The sequence below is a fragment of the Mirounga leonina genome, unplaced genomic scaffold (genome assembly GCF_011800145.1).
Source record: "Mirounga leonina isolate KUSES-001 unplaced genomic scaffold, KU_Mleo_1.0 Mir_115, whole genome shotgun sequence".
In the NCBI taxonomy this organism is placed as follows: Eukaryota; Metazoa; Chordata; class Mammalia; order Carnivora; family Phocidae; genus Mirounga; species Mirounga leonina.
Genome location: NW_023270268.1, coordinates 91,401,390 through 91,428,128, shown reverse-complemented (window position 1 = coordinate 91,428,128; position 26,739 = coordinate 91,401,390). Strand labels below are relative to the sequence as shown.

The window sequence follows — 26,739 nt, the reverse complement described above, 5'->3', positions numbered from 1 at the left end:
TCCAATATAAATTTGTTTTTATTGCAGCAGCAGTCACATGACTTTATATCTAGCCTTTAGATTAGGCCTGACAGAGTGAGCCAGCCCTAAAAAAATGATGTTTCTTTTTGCACTAAGAGACGTAACATGTTTACATACATCATCCAGTATTGGAAATGAGCAGATTCAAACACAACATGTGTTGGTTACCTGGGAGGTACAGCCCCACGGTTTGTGGTGGTCATATATTTTACAGATACTCCCAAAGACCGTTACTAATGGGATGAAGTTAAAAGAAAACACAGCTACACCAAACCATGAACACAGTAATCAAAGACAGCAGCTTATACACGTTTTAAAAAATTTGTCCCTTTCAAGGACATTTTCTTTCTTTTCAAAGCAGTGTCTGCAAAGCTTCCTCTACATCAAATCCAAAGGTTTCCAAGATGGAAGCTGCACCTCTTGGGGCTATACAATGGAGTAAGATCATTTAAAGAACGAGAACTGGTGTTCATATCTGGATTTCAAATAAAGATCCATGTTTCTCTAATTGGAGGAACGGAGATGGTGACGTGACTACATATTGCAGTAGCAAAATAGGGTAAAGAAAAGAGGGTTGGGTACTGAAATAAAGACCACACACTTGTGAATTTTAATTTCATTTCCAGGCTAACCTACTTTTTATTTAATGCAAATTACAGTACCAGTTAACTATTTCCAAACCAAGTCACATAGAACGAAATGTATTTACAAGGGAATGGGGGAAGGGAAAAAAAACATTGAGCATACTTTTCACAAAAAAGTTTATATTTAAAATGAAAAAAAAAAAATCAGTCACAGAGGCATTCAAGTAGTAATAATGTTATACAGATTTTGCTTTTCCTTTATATCAAGACAGATTTGCACAAGTGTTTGCAATAGTTTGTATACAACCCACAGTCCTTTATATATATATATATATATAATAAATTTTGTTTAGATTTGTTTTTAAGATGGAAGTGGTCACGCTAATTGGTATGTGTACAGGCCCAAGTGATCCATCGGCAACACATTTATAAATGCAAATTTTACAGGCAAGCACATTTTCATACATTTATCTGTATCTGCCTGTAGACAGATACAGTAAGAAAAAAAAACTTAAAAATGAACACAAGGAAGTCTACTTTGTCAAGCTAACCCCTTATGTACTGGTTGTCATTTTGCTTTTATTGCAGAGGTGCAAAACGGAGCAACAAACTTGGAATAAAACGTCGTAACCCTTGTGAAAATAATCCAAACCCCAGGGATTACTTTCAAAGCCTCTCAAACGTAGACCTTAGTCTGGGACTCTACTCTGCTTCTAGTTGTCGTATTTTCAGTGGCTCAGGTTTCTACCAGAATATTGTAAAGCATGCTTAGTTTATTTTTCTATGTAGGGGAGAAAGTGTTCAGCTCTGTGATTAGATGATCACTAACATGAACAATAGAAATCAGATACAATTTTGGTTTAAGACAAAGGAAAAAACCCCCAAACTCCTGGGGATCTGGCATTGGCCAAGCTTCCTTTGGAAGACTCCAAAGTTAAATCCCTTAAAAAGGAAAGGGAAAAAGAAATGATATGCCAGTGTCTTTATATCCACAGGGATAGAGAATACAATAGTCCTCTCAGAAACCTTTGTATTGGTGCAGACAATATGACTGGTTAGGCAGGCTTTGTTAAAACACAAAACAAAAATATGTGTCTAAAAATTAAGAGGACTTAAAAAACGGACACAACATGTCACTGGAAAGAAGGTGCAGTCTTCTGCCTTGCTGGAATGAACACACGATGTTTCAAAAATAGCAACCTTTGGTTTGGTAAAGTTTGTTTTTTTCTTCTACTCAAGACATCTTATATGGAGTACTTGGAGGCAAAACAAATGGTTTTGATTTTTTTCTTTCAAAAAAGGCCTTCATGATGGGCACACAGTAAGAATTAAACTTATTTTTAAAGAAGGAAATGAAAAGGACATTTCACTGAACAGGGGTCGAGGGGGCAGGAGGGAGGGGATGGGCTGAGATCCCTTGTTAACATGACAGTCCTCTTGGCTCGGCACAGTAACCGCTAGTAACTGCACTAGAGCACTGTAGACCACTGATGGAGCAGAACCTGATACTATTAAGAAACTTGGATTTATAAAAACCAACTGTCTCTCTTCCATTTGGGAAGGAAGTGGATAAGGGGGAGAGAGCATGGAAGGCTCCTGGAATCTGCTGTTTGTAAGGCCGATGGTTGGGACTTGGGGAAGAGATGAGCAAACTCAAATCTATTCAGTCTCTTCCAGCTCTAGGGCTCCCTGGCACGACACGAAGTCCCTGGATGGACTAAGTATGAAATGAAGCCGGTCACTGCTACTGACTGAGGAGGAAACAGCTGCTCAGAACCAAAACAAAGGCAGGGCTTAAATGAAGTGAGGTCATGAACACAGTTTCCTCTTTCCACTCCTGAGCATGGTATCACTGAAATTAACTGTGGAAGGGGCAAAGACACTGTTAGGCGTGAGTTATTATTTCAAAGGGAAAGGGGTAGGACAGGGAGACACGGATAGAAAAACCAATTAAAATTTGAAAAATGAAAAACAAAACCAAAAAACAAACACATGGAAGCGAAGGCACTCCAAACTATATAGATACACTATACATTGCTAGAGTTATTGTTACAATAATACAGGCCGGTACCTACTGTACAGAGTTAAAACTATATGGCTTTAAAAAGCTCGTCTACATTTTGTCTGATTATTAAACAGAATCACTGCCCTGAACAGTAACTTTTTGCTCATTAATTAACAGTTCCTGGGTCCACATATTTACATACAAAACAATAAAACTTAAATTTAAAAACATTGAAAGAAAATATAATGTACAAGCTTGAATTTGGTGAGGAGCTTTTTATTATTATTATTATTATTATTATTATTTACAAAAAGATATTCAGAGACCTGGATCTCACTTGTATAAAAGAGTTCTGTGATACCGCCATGATCCTTGAGAAAGAAAAATCATACACCTCAGCCCTCATACACATACACACAGGAATGAGAGAAAAGCATCTGACTTTTCTCTCTTCTTCTCTTACCCCATTTATGGGGACAAAGGAGGGGAGAGTGTTTCCTAAAACAAGTACAGATTTTTATGGACTCTAGCAAATATACCAAGTCCAGAGTAGTGTCTGTGTCCAAATGTTTGGCTGGGCAGTTTGGTGTGAGAGCAGGTCCATTTCTCTGTCATAGACCTGCTGTTCAGCTTTTTATAAATCCTTTCTGAAAATGGTCTACCAAAGCCATTCCCTTCAGGAATTACCCGGCCAAATACTCTGATTCAGACTTCTTTCAAAGCTTAATTAGCTCTCAGAAGTGCATTATGAAATGTAAAGGTCAATTTGTTCGATTTGGTTTGAGTGTGTTTCCTTTCTCACGAACTCAGATATAACCAGAGGTTTGAGAAACCCCTTTTGTGGCCTAAGAGCTTAGCTAAACAGTGAGTGAAAACTAAGATGGCTCACAGTTGCCCTTCTGGGTATTGGTTCACTTCAGCAGGCAGTAGGACTCTCTTGGAGAGTCGCACATACTTGGTAAAGAAGCAGGACAGGGTACCGGGACCTGCGTTGAGGGCTGCCAAGAGACTCCACTTCCAAATCACCGGGAGGGCAAGACCCCTAACACGACCTAAGGTGGCAATGAGGAAGGGGAAGGGAGGTTACACATGATCGAGGGCTCAGCTCTACAGCCCTACAGTTATCAACTAACCTTGGAAAGTGTGGAGGGAAGAGTGGGTAGAAGGGAGAGGCGGCCATCACTCAAGTGATCTTTAAATGTAAAGTACAACTGATTGTGCCTTAAAGATTCATAGGTCAAGTAATGGCCCATAAGCACCAAGGTGACTAAGGTTCATTTTAGAGTATATAAGGCCCACAAAGATGTCAACCTTAAAAGTATAAAACAAACTAGTTGTGAAAATCTATTTCCTCACTGCAAACATAATCCTTCAATCCTCTTTGCTTTCCAAGGAATATTGCTTTTTCTTCAAAAACAGAAACTGAGTCTTACACCATTCACTGATACACAAAGAAAACAGAAACAAAAACTCTTAACTGGGTGTGGGGGGAAACATTCTTCTCATGCTTCAACCAGTTGATTTTGATACTGTGGACAAAAACAAAAATAAAAGGCAGTATTGAATCTATGTATATATAACATATATACATACACACATTTATATAATCCGCTTTCCTATAAAGTCAGCAGGTACACGTGACTGTTTATACCATTTTGATGTGTAGTTCTTAATATTCCTACCATCTAAAATCACAATGGTCTGACATACATCAATAAATAAAGTTTTAAAAGCATGAGGTTAAAAAAAAGCTGAAATTAAATACAGATTCTAGATTTGGATTTAAAATCAGAACTATGTGCAGAATGTGGCAATTTCTGCAAGCTCAATTTGTAATTAAAAATATGAAAAATAAACCAGTAGACTGTTACAGTTCACATTATTTAACTACAATGTCCTCTCAAGTGTATCTTTCCAAGGGAAGCAACTTTAGAAACAAATCTGGACAAATTCATTCACAGTGGTGAGATCTGCTCTTGGCCTGTCCCCTTCCTCCAGGTTCATCAGCTTTTGACCTCTGCAGCCAGAATGACTGGCTCAAATCCTTTTCAGTCTTCTGGTCACCAGTTTAAAACTGTACTAAGATTTGCAGAGAACCTTTGGTCAGGCAAACAAAGATCCACCCTCAGAGCACGCATGCTCCTCCTTTGATAGCCTCCAATTTAAGTTTCTTCACCACTAGCACTGATTAAGAGCAAAACAAAACCTTATCAAAGCCAATTAAGAATCTTCAAACTTTATTGACCTCCCTGGGTTACATACAAATGATACACATTTCCTTGTTTGTCTACCACACCTGCCCCCAACATACCAAAGGCAAGTCTTCAAATACCCGAGGATATGGATGAATTTGACAAGTGACACTGAAGTCCCCATTGAGTTACACCTGCTAAGCTCCCAACCAATTTCAAGCTGTGCACTATACCAAAGTCTTACACTTGACTTTAAAAGAAAACAAAGTTCAAAAAAAACTTCAGCACAGAACAAAGTCTTCTTCTTTTGTGGAAGGGGCACGAGGCAGGAGTCCTGTTTTTAAAGTATACAACAGCAGACTTTTGATAAAAAAAGATTGTCGTGGGAGAGAGATTGTGTGTTCTAGTGCTCCGCTTTCCCCTCCCCACAACCCCTCCCACCCCCTGGATCTCCCTCAAAGTGAGAATACAATGAAATTGGTTTGTATTTATAGATATTTTACAAGGTTAAATAAGAACAACAATAATAATAAAAAAATTTGAACACTAAAATGAGCAGGTTTTTTTCTCTTTTTAATTTTCTTTCCAAACGTGACCAGTGTTGCTGAGTGACACTCAAGTAACTGGCGGTTTTTCCTGTGCAACTGGCTGCTCGGGACTATTCAGGTGGAGTTGGAAGCTGATGCAGAAGCAGCGTTGTTGGTCTGTCCACGGTCTCCGGCATTAGCATCTGCAAATCAGAAGTCCCGAGAGAGAGCATGAGCAATGCTTTAATACCCCAACGAGACAAGTATACTGCCTCAACTGCAGACTGTGAGCTGTGTGGTCTTCCAAGCTGTATCTGAAAAGGTTGTTTTAAATATGGCCAATACTATGAAATCTGAATTTCTTTCTGCTTAGAGCCGAGTCCATGTCTTGGCCTGGTCCTCGTGCAGGGAAGATAAGCGTCTTTGAATAAGTTGGGGCCAGAGACCACTCTGTCAAAACTCCTGCTACTGCTGGGATTAGCAGTACGTGCATGAATACTCAGTTAGGAGTCTGGCTCACTTGAAAATAAGTGAACAGTGCACAGCTGGGAAAACTTGCTGAACACTCTGAACCAGGGTATGCCATCTGCTTAAGTGGGTGAAATGGGTGCAGGCACTGAACGTAACATGGGTCAGCACTGAGAGGCAGAAGCACTATGCATAAATCAGCCTCACTGCTTACTCTCTAAGTTCAGTCCTTCTTCATTATTTGTAGAAGTGGAAGACAATGAGCAAAAAAGAAACAGCCACTGCAGGACTGATTCACTTACTCAATTCAATAAAGCATCTTGTAGTCAAATATCTTGGCACTGAGCTTACTTCGCCTAATCTTTTGGAAATATGTGTAACTTTAACTTTAACTCTCCACCCCCCCCCCTCGCTTTGAAGGTCTATTATTATTTCACAGCATCTATTAACATTTAAGTGGGCATTTAGTTGCATCTGGATCAACACTGCATCTCAGGTAGGCAACAGACCGCTGTTTCAGTCGGCTAGTCCAGCCGTGCTCCTGTGTCATCATGCATGTGGACTGCTAATACGCACTGCTGGGCCTATTTTCTCCCCAACACTTCACACTGAGCCCTGAACAAGAAGAGAAGGGGCTCGACTGGGATGGGTAACTTCTAAGAGCCACCTTCCTGGAAGTCATACTGTCCTTGACCATCAAAGCTGGTGACACCCAAAATACAAGTTCAAAACCAGGTTCTGAAGTTCAGAAGTTTTGTCTCCCTAGAGACTGAAGTTCTCCTATATCCTCTAATGAGTAAACAACTGTCATGGCTGAATGCAACATTTGTCTTTGGATCTTTTTTGTTTGAATTTTTTAATTAGAGCAAGAACAAAAGACCCCAAGGACACAGAACTCTTTACTTAAGGATTAGCTGTTCAGTTTATCATTCCAATGGCCACTCTATAAAAACCACACTTCTTTTCTAAATTCCTGATTTTCCTGCCCTCAAAATAATCTGCCCTTATATACATTTAACTCAGCCTTTGGGGAAGAAATGTTTGTATCTCTCACTTTGATTGGTTATGTTTAATTCATTTAATTTCCTTCAAAACACTTATAGCTGCTTCTAATCCTGTTTTCATGAAGATAAGTGTAAACATTACAGTATCAGGGTCAGGGTCAGGCACATGGGACAGGTGGCAAGGTATATGACACAGCACTTTTCTCCAAAGGCAGATACATGCCTTTTCCAATAATCACTACATAACTATGTCTAACACTTCATTCACGACTCCTGGTCTTTCTTAAATGTGCCCTTCGTAGCGGGAATTTTACTCTTCAATGATCACCCAAATTCTGTCAACAATGATACCATCAATTTCTGTCCAGGTCACATGTTCCTGTAAGCCTTTCTCAAGAAAAACAATCATTTTCATAATTCAAGCACAGGCTGACTTAAAAACAAGTCTAGAAAAAGCCTGCAAGGCCGCAGAGCTATTTCAGAATGATAATGACCCTCACAAATCCAAACTTATTGTAGCATTTCTCATGCGCTGGACGACACTCAGAACCTAGGCATGATCATCATCAAATAGCACTTCTCTCTCACTTTTCGTATGTGAAGAGGACAGGTACAGCTTTCATGTTCTGGTCTTCCAATCATGAGGAATTTACCTGCTTGACCATGACAGGCATGGCAGGCGGCAGCTACACTGGAGGACACCCACTAAGGTTCGTTTACATAGCCATCCAGTTCATTATGTTAATTTACTCTTTAGCAAAATCCTATTGTGTGCATGAATTTGAAGAAACAAATTCAACTTCTGAGTAATAAAATTTGAAGACACTTAGGCTCCTCAGGTTTGTAATTTAATGATTTCATATTTTTTTTCTCTGAATTATCTCCATATCCCCTGTTAAGTAAAATTTTAACAGCTAAATATTTTGATTACAAATATCCTTGAAAGCAAAGTCACAGCACTGTATTCATTCATCAAACAGAAACAAAAAACCTCTGCCTACTGCAACAAATTACATTTAAAACCAAATTATATATGTCCTTTGTAAGAAAAAGAACAGAGATCTGTTTTTCAGAGGCAGACAAAGTACAGGGAGGAGAAACCCACAACAAAGAAAACGTAAAGCTCTACAAACTCAAGAGTAGCTCCCACAGAACACCCGGCTTACTGACCGAATAAAACTACATTTCGTAAGCTCTTCTTGGTGCATACTTACTTTACTCCTACCACCAATTCTGTAAACTTATTTTACATAGTTGAATTAATATGGGCTTTTTATAATAAAAATGTTACATTAATTAAAAACTGTCACTGGATTTGGATGTTTACTGTAATTTCTATAATATTTCTTCTCAAATATTTAAACAGTAACTCCTTAAAAGCAGCACAATTCATTTTGTTCCTATCTCCTGCATTCCCTTCCCTTTACATTCATACTGGTAAAAGTGATGCTACTGGGGAGGGGGGTGGGGGGATGGGTTAGCACGGTGATGGGTATTAAAGAGGGCACGTATTGAATAGAGCACTGGGTGTTATATGCCAACAATGAATCATGGAACACTACATCAAAAACTAATGATGTAATGTATGGTGATTAACATAATAAAATTTTAAAAATGCAAAAAAAAAATGAAAAATAACAACAGCAACAACAAAAAACCATAATGCTACTTGGCATTATGGTTTAAAGGATCAGCTAACATCTTTTGATTATAAAGCATCCAATTCAACTATGAATAACCAAAGACTGTACAGTCTCATTTTTAGTCTTGAGATGCTATCCTGAAATTCACGATGTATCTTTTTTCAATCTAATCCAACTCCACAAACACTGAGTATGAGAACCAACTGTACCACTTAATAGCTATGTGACACTGGAACAAGTTATTTAACCTCTCTACGCCTCAATTTCTTCATCTGTAAAATGGAGATAGTACTACGTGCCTATGAAATAAGGCCTAGGAAGGGCTTAGTACAGTACCTGGGTTATAGTAATTGTTCAATAAGTGGAACGGCAAAAGAGACATCAGAAAATACATAAATGTATAGTTCAGTGTGAGTGCAATAACATCATCACCACCATAATGTCAGTGGCAGCAACTGTTAACATCTGAATGCTTACCAATGTGCTAGACATCATACTAAGTACATTGCATGCCCACAGAGCAACCCCAAGAAATAGATACAATGATTGCCCCCATTTGCAAATGGGAAAATAGAGGCACAAAGAAATTAAGCAATGTGCCCATGGTTGCAGAGCTAACAAATGGGAGAACTGAGCACAGAGACGTTAGAGGAAGAGAATGACGGCCTTTATGGGTACTACAAGGTACAGCAGAAAAGATTTCCTAGCAAAGGAAGAAAAGAGCTTAAGGGGACTTTCATTCAGACCTAACTCCTACCTAATCCACTATGATTTCTAGAAGCCTATTTCTATTGTCTAAAAGGGTTACTACATTAAAACAGATCTGTGAATTTATAGTAAGAAGAATTAAAAGTACAGTTATTTTATTTCCTAATTCTCAAACAGTCTGTATGGGGTATGCAGAGATACAAGTGTTTTGCAAACAACTACAGAGGTGATATTTCACTGACTTCCAAGCTTCCTATAGAAACCAATGCCCATTACCATCCTACTGATGCTATTTCAGAACCAGGCAACCAATCAACCAAAGATGGACTTGAAGGGGAACAGAGAGAATAATCAGCTTTGAGGGACCAAGGCATAAGATCATTCCTATACACTGTCGTAGCCCCTTTCCAAGATGGCCCCGATGAGTCATGTCTCTTGGGTGTCCATGCCCTAATGTAGTCCCTTCCCCCAGTAATAGGGCTGACCTATGTAACCAACAGGGTATTTGCAGAGACAATGGTGTATGACTTTCAGGGTTAGGACATAAAAGATTCTGTGGCTTCTACCTTGTCCTCTTTCTAAGATCAGTTGGTCCAGGGAAAACCAGCTGCCACAATGTGAGACACTTAAGTGGCCCCATGGAGGGGTACAAAAATGGTAAGGGACTGAGGCCTCTTGCAGCCAGGACTGATTCACTAAGCACATAAATGAGTCATCCTGGAAGCAGATCTTCCAGCCCCAGGTAAGCTTTCCAATGTCTGCAGCACTAGCTGACATTTGACTATAACCTCATAAAAGACCCTGACCTAGAACCATCCAGTTAGGCTGCTTCTAATTCCTGACCCACATAAACTATATGAGATAATAAAAGTTTATTCTTGTTTTAAACTGCTAAATTTTGGAGTATCTTAAACATATATATAGGTCATATAAGTTAAATGCCAGGTAGAATTTATGCCCACAAGCTCATGAGAGCATCCCTGACCAACTCCAAGATATGTAGGTATGTTCCCAATAAAATATACAAAAGACAAGGAAAACTGCATCAGGTGATCACTTGTTTTTCCTCTAATTCTAAGAAGAGTCTATGGTTGTATGGCTTTTGTGCTGGATATGGCAAAGGGAATTTGTAGATGTATTTACTGAAACCAATTTTATTCTGTGTAACTTCAGAGGTAAAAATGACAAGTAGGGCAACCCCATAGTGAAGCCAAGGGTATCAGGTTCCCAATAGAATCCATGAGGCTGCAATTTTTGTCCTAGAGAAAATTTTGATGTGTAAAATTCCATATATGATACACAGACATTTTAGGATTGGACCCATAGTTTCTCCCCCACCTCCTAGATTTTCAGAGATCTGTAAGAGTTGACTCACTGTAGATAAGTGAGTCATGGATTTGTTGAGCAGCTGTCTCAATACTGAGGAAAATGCCCCACCTAGTTGCTCAGGTCATAAACCAAAAGTTGTCACCATGATTCTTTCCTTTCCCTAACCCCCTACATCTAATGCATCAGCAAGTCCTGTCCATTCTCCCTCCAAATGTGTTTAATCAAATGTGCCAATGGGGAGAGAAGGAGAGTGAATGGAAGGTCCCACATTTATAAACTGTTGCCAAAGTGTTTAAATAAAAAGAGAGGAGCAAATAAGAAAACAGGCTGAGAGGAAAGCACAGTGAGTAAACATAAGAGGCTGGGGTTCCAAACGTTCTGCTACCATGAATCAGTATTCTGCAACTATGGATCTATCTAAAAGATAAAGCCTTTTAAGTGAGTGATGCAAGTGTTCACTGTTTGGCCCAGCAGCAATGATGGAAATGTTCTATCTATACTCTCTCATAGGGTGGCTGCTAATTATATGTGGTTACTTAAATTTAACTGAAATTAAATAAAAATAAAAACTTTGTTCCCTCTTTATCATAAATACATTTCAAGTTCTCAAAAGCTACAAAATCCTTAAATTTTTTAATATTTTTATTACTGGCAGATTAGTAAAAGCATACTGCAGATATCAAATCCTTTTCGTATCTTACATGTAGTTTTATAAGTATAGTTGGTTAACTTTAAGTATACTTTTATTTCCTTTAAGCTCTCTGAGCCCATTTCACATGTTTCTATTTACTATTATCTCATTCTATAATAGTTACAAATGTCTCATGACAGGTCAACTCCACTAAAAGATAAAATTTTGGCAGCCTGGGATATGCTATTTATACTCAGGAAGTTCCTATTCAAGCTGTTCCAAGTGGAAATATCTTTATTAAAAAACTATTAAAGAGGGCACGTTCTGCATGGAGCACTGGCTGTTATACGCAAATAATTTTCAAAAATGAATGATGTATGGTGATTAACATAATAAAAATAAAATAAAATGAAACCGTTAAACCTTGAAAACAAACAAAAAAACTATGTTTCAGTTATTAGTGTTATTAACTGACACAGGAACAAACAAAATCATTTTTTTCACAGAGAATCCAGGGTACACCCTACACTTACATTTAAATTGAAATCATATTCTACATTAACGAAGTGAAAGTCATCTATAAAGAGAAGGACTCAATTTTCGTTTTTATAATGTCTACTATGACTTTGACAATTTGGGGTGTATAATAATGAGGGAGAGTGAGGGTGACCCCTCCTCAGCAAAGCATCATTACCTCTCTTTTCTTATTTTTCTGAGGAAAAGGTATGGCACAAGACACCAAAGTGGCTTTAGTCATTTCAAAAATAGAACTGCAATTCAGATGCCAGGGAGCCAACCAAAAAACTAACAAAGTTGGAGGGCTTGTCAATAAGACCTTATATCTTATCTGCCAGCAGAGGAGAGATCTTAGTTGCTCTGGGCTCAGGGATAGAGCACATTTTTTTTTTTTTTTTTAAGATTTTATTTATTTATTCATGAGAGACAGAGAGAGAGAGAGGCAGAGGGAGAAGCAGGCTCCCAAAGAGCAGAGAGCCCGATGCGGGGCTCGATCCCAGGACCCTGGGATCATGACCTGAGCCGAAGGCAGACGCTTAACCATCTGAGCCACCCAGGCGCCCGATAGAGCACATTTTAATTAGGAGGGTTGGTCGTTTAGGGTAGGTAATTAAAGGCCATGAGGACACAGGAAACATTTTCACCTTTTAAGTTAAAAGATCTAATTTAGGAACAAAGAATAAGAAAAGGCATACGAGTATCAGCAGGTGACTTCAGGCAAGGAACTGAGGAACATCTGAAGAACATCTAGAAGAATGTTTGATAGAACATTTATCAACTTAATCAAGATGATTTTACATTACTTCTGGAGGGGGAGAAGTTCAGGTAAAAATTTTGACTCAACAGGAGAAAACATGTTTTGAATAAGAAGAAACAATTTCCTTGAAGTGATACTTAACGCTGCTTTGAGAAAAATAATGACTAAGCTGGCTTGACTTTTAGGTACCTACATACAAAACTTGCCAAGCAAACTTGAAATCTTAGCTTAGGATAGATACATCCTCACTGGTGTGAGTCTGTCAAATTGGCAAATGTGGAGGGAAGTCTGTATTTCAAACACAGAGCCAAAAGGAAGAAATGGGTATAGCACTGTACCTAAAAGACACCCACATTCTTTGGCCACCAAGTTGGTAATACCTAAAAATATATGTGCACACATGCATACGGCACCTTCCCCACTCCCACTCTGGGCTGGCTAATGTTAAGGTAATGGAGAAATGGAAAAATATGTGCACTGCCATAAACTGAGACAAGCCTTTTGGAAGGCAATTTGATATATATCAAAATCTTAAAAAAATTTTATTATCTTTTGACTTGGCAATTATACTTCTAAAGACTGAGATACAATACAAATGTCTAAGAAATTAAGTTAAATAAATTATGGTACAGGTTTAGGATGCATAGCATAGTCATATACCCCCATCCCCTGAAAAGCAGGGCCCATAAAAAAAAAGGCACGTCTCTCTGCCTATTCATATACAGACTAAAATATAAAATGACGATACCTTTCATTATCTTTAGAACTGAGAATATGGGAGACTTTTATTTTCTAAACTAACTATATATTATGTTTTTAATAGAAAAAAATCCCCATTTTTAAAAGCTATGTATCTTTAGAAATTCCATATATATTTGGTTTAAGATAAAGAGACAACAGAAAGGAAGGGTTAGGAAAAGGAACAATTGAGGGTAATGCCCTGCAGATTCTAAAACCAGACAAGATATGGATACAGCTTTCCCAAAGCACACTATACAGTGGCAAAGAGGCAAAGGATAATAGTACTTGGGGAGGGGACAAAAGGACAGTAACTGTGATTTTACAAAGTATTTGATCCAATGGACTTAATTTGTTTAACATTTCAACTCTGAAAATTAGTGGAAACAAACAATGGGAGAAATTATTCTGGGTTTAATTCTGCCCAACTAGAAAGAATTGGCTGGGGACGTAGGTGACAGGAACTCTGGGGTAAAAATAACTGTAGTAGTAAGTAAAGGGAACCACGGGCCCTGCCTAATCTGAGCCATGACTTCAGTAAAATGGATTTCAAAAAGTTCAGGGAATAATAGGTATGATTTTGTGGCTACAGTCTTCAAAAGGAGCTCAAAACTGATAAGAAATAGAAAATTAGAAAAAAAAACTCTGACCAAGCAATTGCAAATAATCTCAATGCAAAGTAAAGGGAGAAGAACCAAATAAACCAATTAAAAGGGTTTTCTCTGACAAGCTCATCATTTTAAACACAGATAACTTTAACAAGAAGGGCACATATTTAAGGAAGAATAGAAAATAACAATGTGAACCTCTAAGAACAGGCCAGATTTGGTTTAAAACAGCATAATGTTTTCAAAGCAAGGTCAAAAAAAGTTAAACCCCCTGACCAGGTAAAAAGAGAAGACAGACCTTGTCCAACTCCTATCATGATTCCCTTTTCTGTTAGAAGGGGTTTCAACCTGGAAAGGATATAACAAAAATCCTAATAAACAAAATGCAGCCCAAGGAAGGTGAGGGCAATCTACACATTTTAAATGTCTTTAAACCCAGAATCTAAAGCCCAAGAAACAAATTCTAAAATGGATTACAGAAACTCACAGTGGACAAATAGTAGACATTAGAAATTTCCCTAAGTCTTAAAAAAAAAAAGTTTAATTTCCATTTTTTTTTTTTTTTAAGATTTTATTTATTTATTTGACAGAGAGATAGTGAGAGCAGGAACACAAGCAGGGGGAGTGGGAGAGGGAGAAGCAGGCTTCCCGCCAAGCAGGGAGCCCGATGTGGGACTCGATCCCAGGACCCTGGGATCATGACCTGAGCCGAAGGCAGACGCTTAACGACTGAGCCACCCAGGCGCCCTAATTTCCATTTTTGACAGAGTTACCTTATGGATGGAAAAACTTTTTTGAAAATTTTCATAACAACAAAGCATTTTACAAAGTTTTAAAAAATATTATTATACAAATGAACACTGTAAGGTTGGTCTGTAGCTAAGCAAACAAGAGGGGTAAACAATCACTCAGAAATCACCAGAAGAATAATCTCTAGTAAGCCTTGCCTACTGACATTTAACTTATTCTATCAGTAACTTGGGAAAAGGCAAAAACATCTCTAAGTAGGCCCTGCCTTGTACTGTTTGATATGTTTTATTAGTTGCTTAGAGGCAAAAAACTGTTATGTTTATGAAATGTGTAGATGATATATAATTGTATAGAAAACCCAACATCCTGACACTTAGAACATACTGAGGATTAGGATTTGAAACCCTCACTAATATGGAAGGCAGTTAGCCATCATTAAAATTCGAAGGACTTTTGTGTGTAACCCCAGAATAGGATCACTGAGTGGAAGAAAGTACAGGGGGACAAATTTCAGGGTGAAAAAAGGATAAACTTTCTAACAGAATGATACAAAGATGGAATGTGTTTATTTTTACAGTAATGAGCTTCCAGTTACTGAATATACATAAGCATGGAATAGATGGCTTCTTCTCAGCAGACAGTAAGAAACATGAGCTGAAATCAGTGTGTTTTAAATTTAATAGCAGAACCATTACACTGAAAGAAATCTTACCCAGAAGACTGATCTACAAAACATAAAGAGAAACTGCTCTAGTTGAAATTCCCTACCACATCTCACACTTAACTCACGTGGCATTGGACCAGATGATCTCTAAAGTGGTTCATATTTGATCAGTAAAACTTTAATTTCTCAAAATTTATTACTCTAAATAGTTTAGGTGAATGGTCTCCCAAATGGAGTAAATAAAAGGATCTGTTGGGGATGTGGAGAAAATCAGAATTTATATATATATAAAACTTGCATATATATTAAAAACATATATATGTTAAAATTATATATCATATATACTAAAGTTATATACTAAAATTATATATTATACATATGTAAAATTATACTTTATGGACTAAGAACAGTATATGTAATTTTCAAGAGTTTCTCATCAGAGCCATGATCAAATATAATGCCTTCTGATACTGAGGTACTTTTTAAAAACAATTTAGAAAGAATATGAGAGTTTTTGAGAAAAAAAAAATCAACATCCATACCCACTAATTTAACACAACTGCTTTAATTTTTGTATATTTTTATCTTGTCCCTATCCACATGCAAACATTCACTTTGGCAGTTACCAACATGGTATATAAGATCTCGTGAATATTTCTACAAATGTCTATAAGCTACATAATTGATTTTTTTATGATTACATAAAGATGGAGATTTCATAAGGTATCGAAACAATTTCTTCCTGTTGACCATTCAGATCAGACTGGCTCTCCTTTTTGTTATTATATAATTATTCCTATTTCTATCTCTGTACATGGTAGCTTTCTGTCTTCTATTAGAAGTATCCTAAAAGGGGCGCCTGGGTGGCTCAGTCGTTAAGCGTCTCCGTCGGCTCAGGTCATGATCCCAGGGTCCTGGGATCGAGCCCGCATCGGGCTCTCTGCTCAGCGGGGAGCCTGCTTCTCCCTCTCCCACTCTGCCTGCTTGTGTTCCCTCTCTCACTGTCAAATAAATAAATAAAATCTTAAAAAAAAAAAAAAAAGAAGACGTATCATAAAGTTAAGATCTCCCAAAGTGGGATTAGTGAACTAAAAAGTATGAACTGTGATGGTTCTTGTTATATATAGTAATGCCTTCCAACAGGTCTTAATCAATTCACCTGCAGTCACTACCTGAACTCTGACCATAACACAAACTAAGTACTTTGTACACTTTATATCTTACTTTTCACAAGTCTATGTAGTGGGTATTTACTATTCCTGTTTTATGGATAAGGAAACTGAAGCCAAGAGAGACAAGAGCACGTATAATTTTAAGGTATTAAAGAATATAACTCACACTGCCAAATTCTTATTTAAAAAATATATATACACATATATACATATTTATTTAAATATAGGCAGCTGTTAATGTCGCACAGTCAATTCCTTCATCTAGATCAGCATTTCCTGAGATATGTTTGGTAACATACTTGATTCTCACTACTTTGGCCCCAAAGAAAACTTTTTCCCTGACTATACTGTGGTGTTTTGCCACTGGCTCACACTGAGGGGCACTTAAGAAAGTATCCATATGAGGTTCATTATTACATTTATTGTTGGAATGGTAAAGGGAACTCCATTTAATCTATCTCTTACAGTACCAAATCTGAAGCCCTAAGGGAGAAATACTTCTCAAACAGCAGGCCCAGAAACATTTTGCTTCTCCTAAGCCATCAAGGTGCTTATCTAATGAACAATGGGAAATTTTAACAGGTAACATTCCTTTATTTACTTTAGCCACTAGGAAGCTCAAAGCATTATCTGAAATTCTCTTTGGTAACTATTTATCAAGATATTCAAGGGGCACCTGGGTGGCTCAGTTGTTAAGGGTCTGCCTTAGGCTCAGGTCATGATCCCAGTGTCCCAGGCTCAGGTCATGATCCCAGTGCTCTGGGATGGAGACCCACATCAGGCTCCCTGCTCCACGGGAAGCCTGCTTCTCCCTCTCCCACTCCCCCTGCTGTGTTCCCTCTCTCACTGTGTCTCTCTCTGTCAAATAAATAAATAAAATCTTAAAAAAGAGAGATTCAAGGCAGGCATTTTTCTCAATTTTAATTCTGTCCTTAGCCTCAGCCTACTATTCCTCTATTAAATTCCTCATACTCTAATGTACTTCAACTTCAAAGTAAACTCTCAGGATCAGAGGCCAATGTCATTTGACATTTACAATGTCATTTTCCATATTCATGTTGAAATCTGATTTAAATGGCTTTAAGAATATATATATATAGCAATGAAATATTTTGGGGGATCTCCTGCAACTTGTATCAAAGCAACATAAAAATCAGGTTATACTAGGCAATTTGCCCAAAAACCTTTCTTTAACTTATTTAGTATCTCACACTAAGGAAATCATTTAAAATTACCCAAAACTTGCCAATCATAACTGGTGCTATTATATTTCTAACTTCATTTTTATTTATAGTCTAAAGCAATTCTAATAAAACTCTTAGAAACTAGCTCAACAAGTAACTGCGTTAGTTCAGGGTTAGGGGCTATTTCATGCTTTGAACAATCAACGTAATCTAAAATCTAAGTTGGGTTAGGGATTTATTAGGTTTATTTATTTATTTTAATTTTATTTATTTATTTGACAGAGAGAGACACAGCGGGAGATGGAACACAAGCAGGGGGAGTGGGAAAGGGAGAAGCAGGCTTCCCGCGGAGCAGGGAGCCCGATGCGGGGCTCGATTCCAGGATCCTGGGATCATGACCTGAGCCGAAGGCAGATGCTTAACGACTGAGCCACCCAGGCGCCCCTATTAGGTTTATTAATAGCTCACGTAAGCAATTCTATCTACCTTCTAAATAAATTGGTCATAGTTTTAAAAACCTTATATTTAAAAAATTTAAAGCACAGTTCAGCACATTTGATTTTTACAACATTATTCTAGGAGAGCAATGCCACTCATTTTACAGATGGAGAAAACTAGTAAGACATTACTAAAACCAATAAAGTTCAAATGACTTTCTCAAAGTAGCATGTGTTGATGGAACTAGAACTAGAAAAGAAACCATTTTTTCCAGACTTTTTCTGGAACGAAGGTAGGACAAGGACATCTTTATTAGCAACGTTCTAAAAAATCTTTGCACAGGAACAAACAACTGTGCGTCGGACAACAGGAGATGGATTATGACCTTACTGTGGAATTCCAAGAACTAATAATGAAAGATTTGATCTCCTGCAGTATCAGTGCCCTTAGGCAAAAATAAGTCTGATCCAACTCAGTTCAATGTTAATAGATGATTTAATGAAAACGGAGTCAGCTTCTGACATCTGCTTTTTAGAGGAGGATAAAAAAGGGTACCAAATTCTGAGCCCAATTGTGCTATTATATTTCTAACTTGATTTTAAATAGCATCCAGCCATTCTTTGAAGAACTTTTAAATTCATTCAAAGGTTGGATATTTTCAGAATATCTGCAATTCTCACTAAATCAGGCCCCATTAACTGGCTAAGAGACCAGCAGTATACCAGAGCTCTAACCTGGGAGACCATGAAGGCATTTTTTTTTTTTTTAAAGATAGACAAGATCGAGTCATATTCTGATCTAAATCTTAAATGTATTTGCATTACAGTTTTAGTCCTTTCAAATGATTAAATTATACCAATCTGTATTTTATACTTCTTGAAAGTTTGCCTCTCCAGTATATAAATATAATTTACACTCAGAATGATGAAACTAAAGTAAGTTATCTTCAATAATATTACATTTGTACAGATTACTTTCTGCTACAGGCATCTTGTCTGATGTATATTTATCAAGAAATTATAGAGAAAGCATGACTTTAAAGATAACTAAGATGACAGAATTTAACATTATAGTAAGATATTTACAATTTATATATAAAGTATATATGGGGTCCTTTTGCGCTTTTTGGAAATAAAACAACATTTTATTCATATTCATTTGGCTGTGCTATGTTTTTGATACTTGGAGGGCATTAAATGTTCACATGCATCACATGAAATAAAATGGAGGTAATCATATCTTTTTAAAAAAATAGAATGTTTTTAGACAAGAGACTTATGTTCTCACCTGAGGCTGCTGTGGCATTTGTAGGGGTTGAAGCAGCTGCTTGAATCCGAGCATGAGGAGGAATAAGGATGGTAGCTAGAGGTGGATTACTTGACAGTTCTAAAGAAAAGGTAAGACACATATTAGGGCCCATTCTTTTTTTTTTTTTTTAAGATTTTATTTATTTATTCATGAGAGACCGAGAGAGAGAGGCAGAGGGAGAAGCAGGCTCCCAAGGAGCAGGGAGCCCGATGCGGAACTCGATCCCAGGACCCTGGGATCACGACCTGAGCCGAAGGCAGACACTTAACCATCCGAGCCACCCAGACGCCCTTAGAACCCTTTCTTAACTTTGTATGTGAAACTACTTTTATTGGTAACAATAAACATAAAATACTTTAAAACACTGGCTTAAAAGAAAAAAAAGACACGATAAACCTACATCTAAAACTAAATCAATGAGCTAGTAATCAACTTAAAAAGATATATTTCCATCTTTCATTAACTTAAATATACTAGGTTCTCCCATATTACTCTAACAATATTTGACTACAGGAATTGAGAGTGATAGAGTCATAGAAAAGAGAATAGGACTAATGTCTGTGTGTGTATGTGTATGTATGCACCACTGCACACATGGACCAGCCTACCAAACTGTTAAAGTTTCGTCGCTTTATTAAAAATAAGAATGCTTTTATTCCATTCTATTTTACCTTTTAACTCAGTAAGATTGTTACTTTGTTAGTTTTTACCTGCATGTGGAAGTTTCTGTCAATTCTATAGAGTGGCTTTCTTCTAAGAATCAAGTTCTATATACAAGCCTTAAGAAATAATTTAAGATGATATTGGATCTAATGACGTAGACAGATAGCAAGGAGTGTGGTGAGCTTTTACATACAAGTACTGGTGTTAGTTTTATGTAATGTGACCGTTCTCCTGGTCTTGTGGCGATAACCCTGGTTAATTCTTGTTATTCGAGCATTTACCCAGTGACTGTTCATTTTCATTCTAATAAGTGTTGTAATTTGAAGGGATAATTATACAACCATACTAGCTACAGGAAGACCTTATTCTCTGAACTAAAGCATACATTTTGACAATTCACAGATATGGCATGGAATAAAAAAAATTAAGAAATAGTACAATCTTAAGGTAAATTTGCATAACATAAAATTAACCATTTTAAAGTGCACAGTTCAGTGGCATTTCAAACATTCACAATGTTGTACAACCATCCACACCTCTGTCTAGTTTCAAAGCACTGTCATTACTCAAAGGGAAACCTTTCAGCAGTCACTCCCCATTCATCCTTCCCACCAGCCCCTAGTAAGGTAAACAGTGTTTTAATATTATAGTTTAAAATATTTTCTGGGGGTGCTTGGGTGGCTCAGTCCGTTGAGTGTCCAACTCAGGTCATGATCTCAGGGTTGTGAGATTGAGCCCTGTGTTGGGCTCCACACTCAGCATGGAGTCTGCTCCTCCCACGCTCTCTCAAATAAATAAATAAAATCTTTAAAAACAAATTAAAAAAATAAAAATGTTTTCTGTTGCAAAGCCCCATTATTGACTTATTCAAATTGGCACCTAAATATCTAAATTTTGTACTAAATGATACCAGATTCTGGTTAAAAAACAAAAAACAAAAACCAACAAGCTGAAATGAATGGGAGCAAAAGCCTAAAACTGAGAGAAGACTATTCATTATCTTTTCCCCTTAAGTGAGAAGATGTAGGGCAGCTCCTCAAATTAACAGGTGGAAGACAGTTGGAAAACCACTGTCCTATTGATCAGGTTTGAAGAGATGCTGTTTTCTCAACATCAGCTTTAGTAGCTATACTGGTTCTCACTGAGGAACAGGAAGATCCTAGGTTGTTTTATTTTACATTAGTCCGATTTCAACCCATAATCTTATACCTAGGAAAGCAAGAGAATCCCAATTACCATGGCTGATGACTCTATGGTTCTAGAATAAAAATTAATCGATGTGGTAGTTACTCTTAATTAACCTAAAAGGAAGATTTATCATCCCGATTACAATTAAAATCTGCTAAAATAGAAAGGCTTCTTTAAAATCCATCCATCCACCCACCCATCCATACTCCCATCCATCTATCAATACTGAGCAAGAAACAGTATGTTAGTAGGTCCCAGGACAGAGAAAACAATAACTGTCTTTGATCAACAGAAATTGAAAATGGAAGGACAATTACACAAATAAGCTAGCAAGAAAGGCATTCAACCTATTCAGGATAGGAGCACTTTTAAATTAAAAGATCTCTACGACCAAGAGCCCAACATCTAAAAGAAAATCTAAAAAGGAAAAGATGACCCGAGATTTTAAGATATGGCATTTTGACAAAGCCATTTTTAAGATAATCTTTAAAATAAACTCAGTATCGTCACTTTACTTCTGGCCCATGCTGCCCACTTTCTCCCATTCATTTACTCTCTTTTATTAGATCACCCATCTTTCTGTGCATCTGTATGCCCAGTTGAGGGGGCATGGTGGTTTTATGTCACACACACACACACACACACACACACACAAGGGCAGGGCTTGAAAAAAAGCAACCTCTTTTTACTTAGGGAGGAGACAGCCATTTTGGTCTTGGGTAGGGAGAGAGGGGTAACTAATGAAAGGAAAGAAGGAGAAAAGTGAAGAAAATAAGAGGCAAGAAAAGGAGAAGCTATGGGATCCTGGAGGTTTTGCCATATCCAAAGACAAAGAGGAGAGTAAGTCCACAAAATAACTAAAAGGACTAGATTCTTAACCTAGAGTCAATGAGTAGCCTTTGGGTGGAGGGGAGGCCTTTTGCAAATTTGTCTGAATCTAACATTCTAAAAGGGAATTCTAAAACCCCCCAACCTCTATAACTCACTGTCCTTCTCTTCCTTAATTATAGGAATTCTTTGAGATCCACTGCTTTCCATCTATTAGCTTTCCTCTACTTCAGAGACGTTGTTGTCGTAACTTTTGCCTATGTGAAAAGAGGAAGCCTCTTTATACTTTTGCTATAGTCCTGTTCTCTACACTAAAGTCTGTCCCTTTTGTGGGGACAGATTATGGGCACTTCTAGGGGGCTGGCACAAAATGGTTGAAATGATTTTTTGCTCATGATAAGTACTACCCACTCCCAGTCTTCCTGTCTATTCGTGACAGTGAGTAGTAAGGAAATTGAGACAATGAGTGTGGATACAAACTGCAGGGTGGGCACAAGAATGTAAAAAAGGATGGTATTTTATTTTATTTTATTTTATTTTTTTAAAGATTTTATTTATTTATTTGACAGAGAGAGAGATAGCGAGAGCAGTAACACAAGCAGGGGGAATGGGAGAGGGAGAAGCAGGCTTCTTGCCGAGCAGGGAGCCTGATGTGGGACTCGATCCCAGGACCCTGGGATCATGACCTGAGCCGAAGGCAGACGCTTAACGACTGAGCCACCCAGGCGCCCATTTTAGAGGACAGGAACAGCAGAGCAAAAGAACCTTACAGGATCAGGGAGAGTGCATGTATTCTTGAAGACAAAGAATAAGGAGTATAAATGAGCCTAAAAATAAAAAGCAAGCTAATATTTATGGAATAAATATGTGTGCTAGGCTTGAGAGTAGGAAGATAATTAAGGGAACAATGAGGTCCATAATACTGAAGTGGGCTAGCTTTGGAAAAGAGGTAGGAAGAATAAGACAGACCATGTTATCGCAGAGACGTGGCTCAAAATAACATGGCAACAGGTTCAGAAGGTTTTAGAAAAGTTAACAATGGTAAAAGTTTATTTAACCAACTGCAGATGCCATGAAACTGTGCCATCAAAAACCACATAGTAGTTTATCAGGGAATATCAAGAATCTTTTGATAGGGTATCAGTCATTATGTGTTCCATAACCAAACATTTTAATGGACAATTTAAAGAAAAGCCAAATGAATTTAAAAATAGTTATCAATAAAACCAAGATAGGGACGCCTGGGTGGCTCAGTCGGTTAAGCGTCTGCCTTCGGCTCAGGTCATGAGCCCAGGGTCCTGGGATCGAGCCCCACATTGGGCTCCCTGCTCGGCGGGAAGCCTGCTTCTCCCTCTCCCACTCCCCCTGCTTGTGTTCCCTCTTTTGCTGTGTCTCTGTCAAATAAATAAAGAAAATCTTTACATACATACATACATACATAAAACCAAGATAGATATCAATCAACCAAAAGGCAGACCAAATTCATTTAATTGAATTTTGCTGCACTGTTGTTTATAATGCAAACGAAAGAAGAAACATTCCCATGAAAAGATAAACAATAAATTTAACCATACCTGACTACCTGATAAAACAATCTTTTAAAATATTAAAACAAAACATAAATCTAGTTGATAAAACCTTAAGTACTCCTTAAAGTTTCTATTCTTCCAAATAGATGAGTCCCAACTTTAATGATAAAAGGTAGATAAGAAACCTTCCTGGTTTTTGGGGGGGAGGAGAGGAAGCAGTGGGTCAGTGGCTCCGTAGGGCATACATATGTTTGTTCAAACTGTGGATAGTGGGAAAGCTGAGAGAAGCAATCAATGTGTTAACTAGAGGGAAGAAATCAATCCCTTTGTTTACCAGATCTTCTCTTAACAGTGATGTAATAAAATACCCAGTCATCAGGTAGAAAGTTATCTTCTTCATTAGCTTTGAAACTGACCCTGCAGATCTCCAGAAAGGAGTCACTTTTTAAAAGAGGCAGACTTAACTTTTTCTTCTACAATTAGTTTGAGGTCTTCACATGTGTATCAGGCCTCCTATCTATATATGAAAATTGTCTGTGGCTGTCTGTATAAAGTGGTATTTCTCTACAGAAAGGTTCAGACGATTTTCACAATGGCATGCCCATTTGTGTACTTTTTTTGAGCAATAATTCAAATGCTGGGATGTGCAACTTGATCTCACACATTACTGAATTCTAATGTTGCTTAGATTTTTTTTAGATAAACAACCGTATCATAATGGCTCCTCTCCTCTCCTAACAATTTCAAAGTGCCCAGAAAATCCCTGACCAAGTTTCTAACTAAATCCTAAAATTAAACAAATAAATTAATTAGAAGATCAGACAAATAGTAAACAAATAATTACAAGGCTCACTGTTTCTTGGTGATATTAATGATGTTTAATGTGAGGACTACATAATATCCATGACTACTCTGCCTTGGAACTGCCCAAGAGGGAGCATCGCAGTTTATACCAGTCACCCAAAAATGTCTGAATGCATTTAGTATACTACATTTATAGAAGTGATATATTTTGAAAGGTATCTAGCAAAATGCTAGTATTTTAAAAGTTCTGGGGATTAAAAAGAATAGATCTTAATAACCTAAAAATCTTACATTCTCAATTCCATTCTTGATGGAGTATAATAAATGTAGCATTACTATGAATTACTTTAGCTAATAACCTTTTGAGGCATCTAAAAATAATACTAATATTTTGAATCCTGGGAAGGTGAGTCTGTGTTTTCTGTATCCATTTATACCATGATTTTACATATTCTCACCCTATCGTGGTGTTTAGCTCCCTCCGTCCTTTTCTTTCCTCCCTCCTTCATCTTTCTGAATTCAATTCATTTTTATAATCAGCATTTGGGAGCTGAAAGTGTCCTTGAATATTCTTTACTTCAACTTTTTTTTAAGTGAGGAAACTAAGAGACAGTACCTTGCTCAACGTCTACAACTAGTTAAAGACTGAGAGAACCAGACTTTAGGTCTGACTTACCTCCTTTCATCTGCAATACTGCATATATTTATTGCCTTGGTTATATATCATTTTTTTTAAAAGATTTTATTTATTTATTTGAGAGAGAGAATGAGAGACAGAGAGCACAAGAGGGAAGAGGGCAGAGGGAGAAGCAGACCCCCTGCTGAGCAGGGAGCCCGATGTGGGACTCGATCCCGGGACTCCAGGATCATGACCTGAGCCGAAGGCAGTCGCTTAACCAACTGAGCCACCCAGGCACCCAGCCTTGGTTATATATCATATACTACCAGTGTTCTGGTCTTCTTGGAAGCATATCTGTCTAAACCACACAAAGAACTTTAGGATACTAGTTTTTGATTGTTTCTATACCATTCCACATTCTTCCCAGTAGTATGGTCAAAGAAGCAGAGTGGACAAAATCATCTCAGGGAAAAATGATAATTTATTCTCATAAATAATTAATAATTTAGATCCTAAAATCTTGAATACAGTCAACATTTTTGTTATTAGTTCTTTAGCTACCTGAATTAAGAGACTTATCTGCCTCCTTTCAGTGCACTCAAGAATTTTCTCAAGTTCTCCCTGTAGTGTATTTCCACTGGTTTAGCATTTTAATACCTAGAAGAGTACAACTTGCTTATCTAGAAAATTTACTCTTCTAGATTATTTATGAAATATTAAAGAATAATTCTGATATCAACTCCCTTGATAAAAATATGAACAACTCTATTTCTTATTTATTTACCAGAATAATCCACTTATTTAAAACCACGTTTCCTCAAGTCCGTTTTTCTATAAAGGCCTTTTATAGTCATTTTCACTCAAAAGAACACGCAATAGGAAACAGGATAACCACATAAAAAGTTTACAGTTCAGTTTTTTTGAAAAAAGTATAGGGGTACTGCAAATTAGAACAGTTTATGAGTTTCACTTTGTGATTTGATTCATATCCTACATATAAATCAAGAGTTTCTATCTTATGTAAATTTATCCTTGCTATTATAAATTATAATAAGTCTAAACCAAAAAACCCCAACTCAGGGTGTACAGTAATTTGAGAATAATATGGGAAGAATCATCACCTCAGGTCGTTGAAATGCTGTAGTAGCTATTTAATTAATTAATTAATTTTTAAAGATTTACTTATTTTAGAGAGAGAGAGAATGAGCATGAGTGGGAGGAACAGAGGGAGAGGGAAAGAAAATCTCAAGTGGACTCCACACATAGCGCAAAGCCTGATGTGGAGTCAATCTCATGACCCCTGAGATCACGACCTGAGCCGAAATCAAGAGTCGGATGCTTAACCTACTGTGCCTCTCAGACACCCCTACTGTGGCCATTTTAGATGTAGTTGAGGATAGGCAGGCTAAAAGAAAATGCCCAGGACATAGAAAGGCAGATATGCAGGTGGCTGACCATATTTACGTGTATCACTATTCTACAACAAGAATATTGGTTTAAAATTCATTGCTACAAAGATTAGGGAACCTCCTAATGATGATAAATAATGATTTACAGTAATTAAAAATTTTTTTTAATTCCATACAATGAATTTTATAAATAAGTAATCTACTGCTTTCAAATGAAGAAGTATAACCCTTTGATGAACTGGGATTCTAGAACACTTGCTTTTATTGTTCATCCCCAACTTATTCTCAATTCCATTTTTATCACTTCCCATTCTGTAACATACCTACACTCTTTTTAAAATCTCTCTGATCCTTTTCCTATTTCTTCTTTTTTTAAAAGATTTTATTTATTTATTTAAGAGAGAGACAGCACAAGCTGGAGGGGCAGAGGGAGAGGGAGAATCTCAACTCAG

General features: G+C 37.3%; 1 protein-coding gene across 2 annotated transcripts in view; it reads right to left on the bottom strand.

The window, feature by feature from the left end:
• The window catches only part of GSK3B (glycogen synthase kinase 3 beta), a 206,669-nt gene continuing 179,930 nt past the window's right edge, over positions 1-26,739 (bottom strand). For both annotated transcript variants that reach the window (XM_035000079.1, XM_035000080.1), the window contains 2 exons: positions 19,227-19,325; positions 1-5,532 (listed from right to left, as the gene is read on the bottom strand). In XM_035000079.1, coding sequence (XP_034855970.1) covers positions 5,465-5,532; positions 19,227-19,325 — 167 coding nt within the window. In that variant the 3' untranslated portion in view covers positions 1-5,464. The remainder of the gene's footprint in view (positions 5,533-19,226; positions 19,326-26,739) is intronic.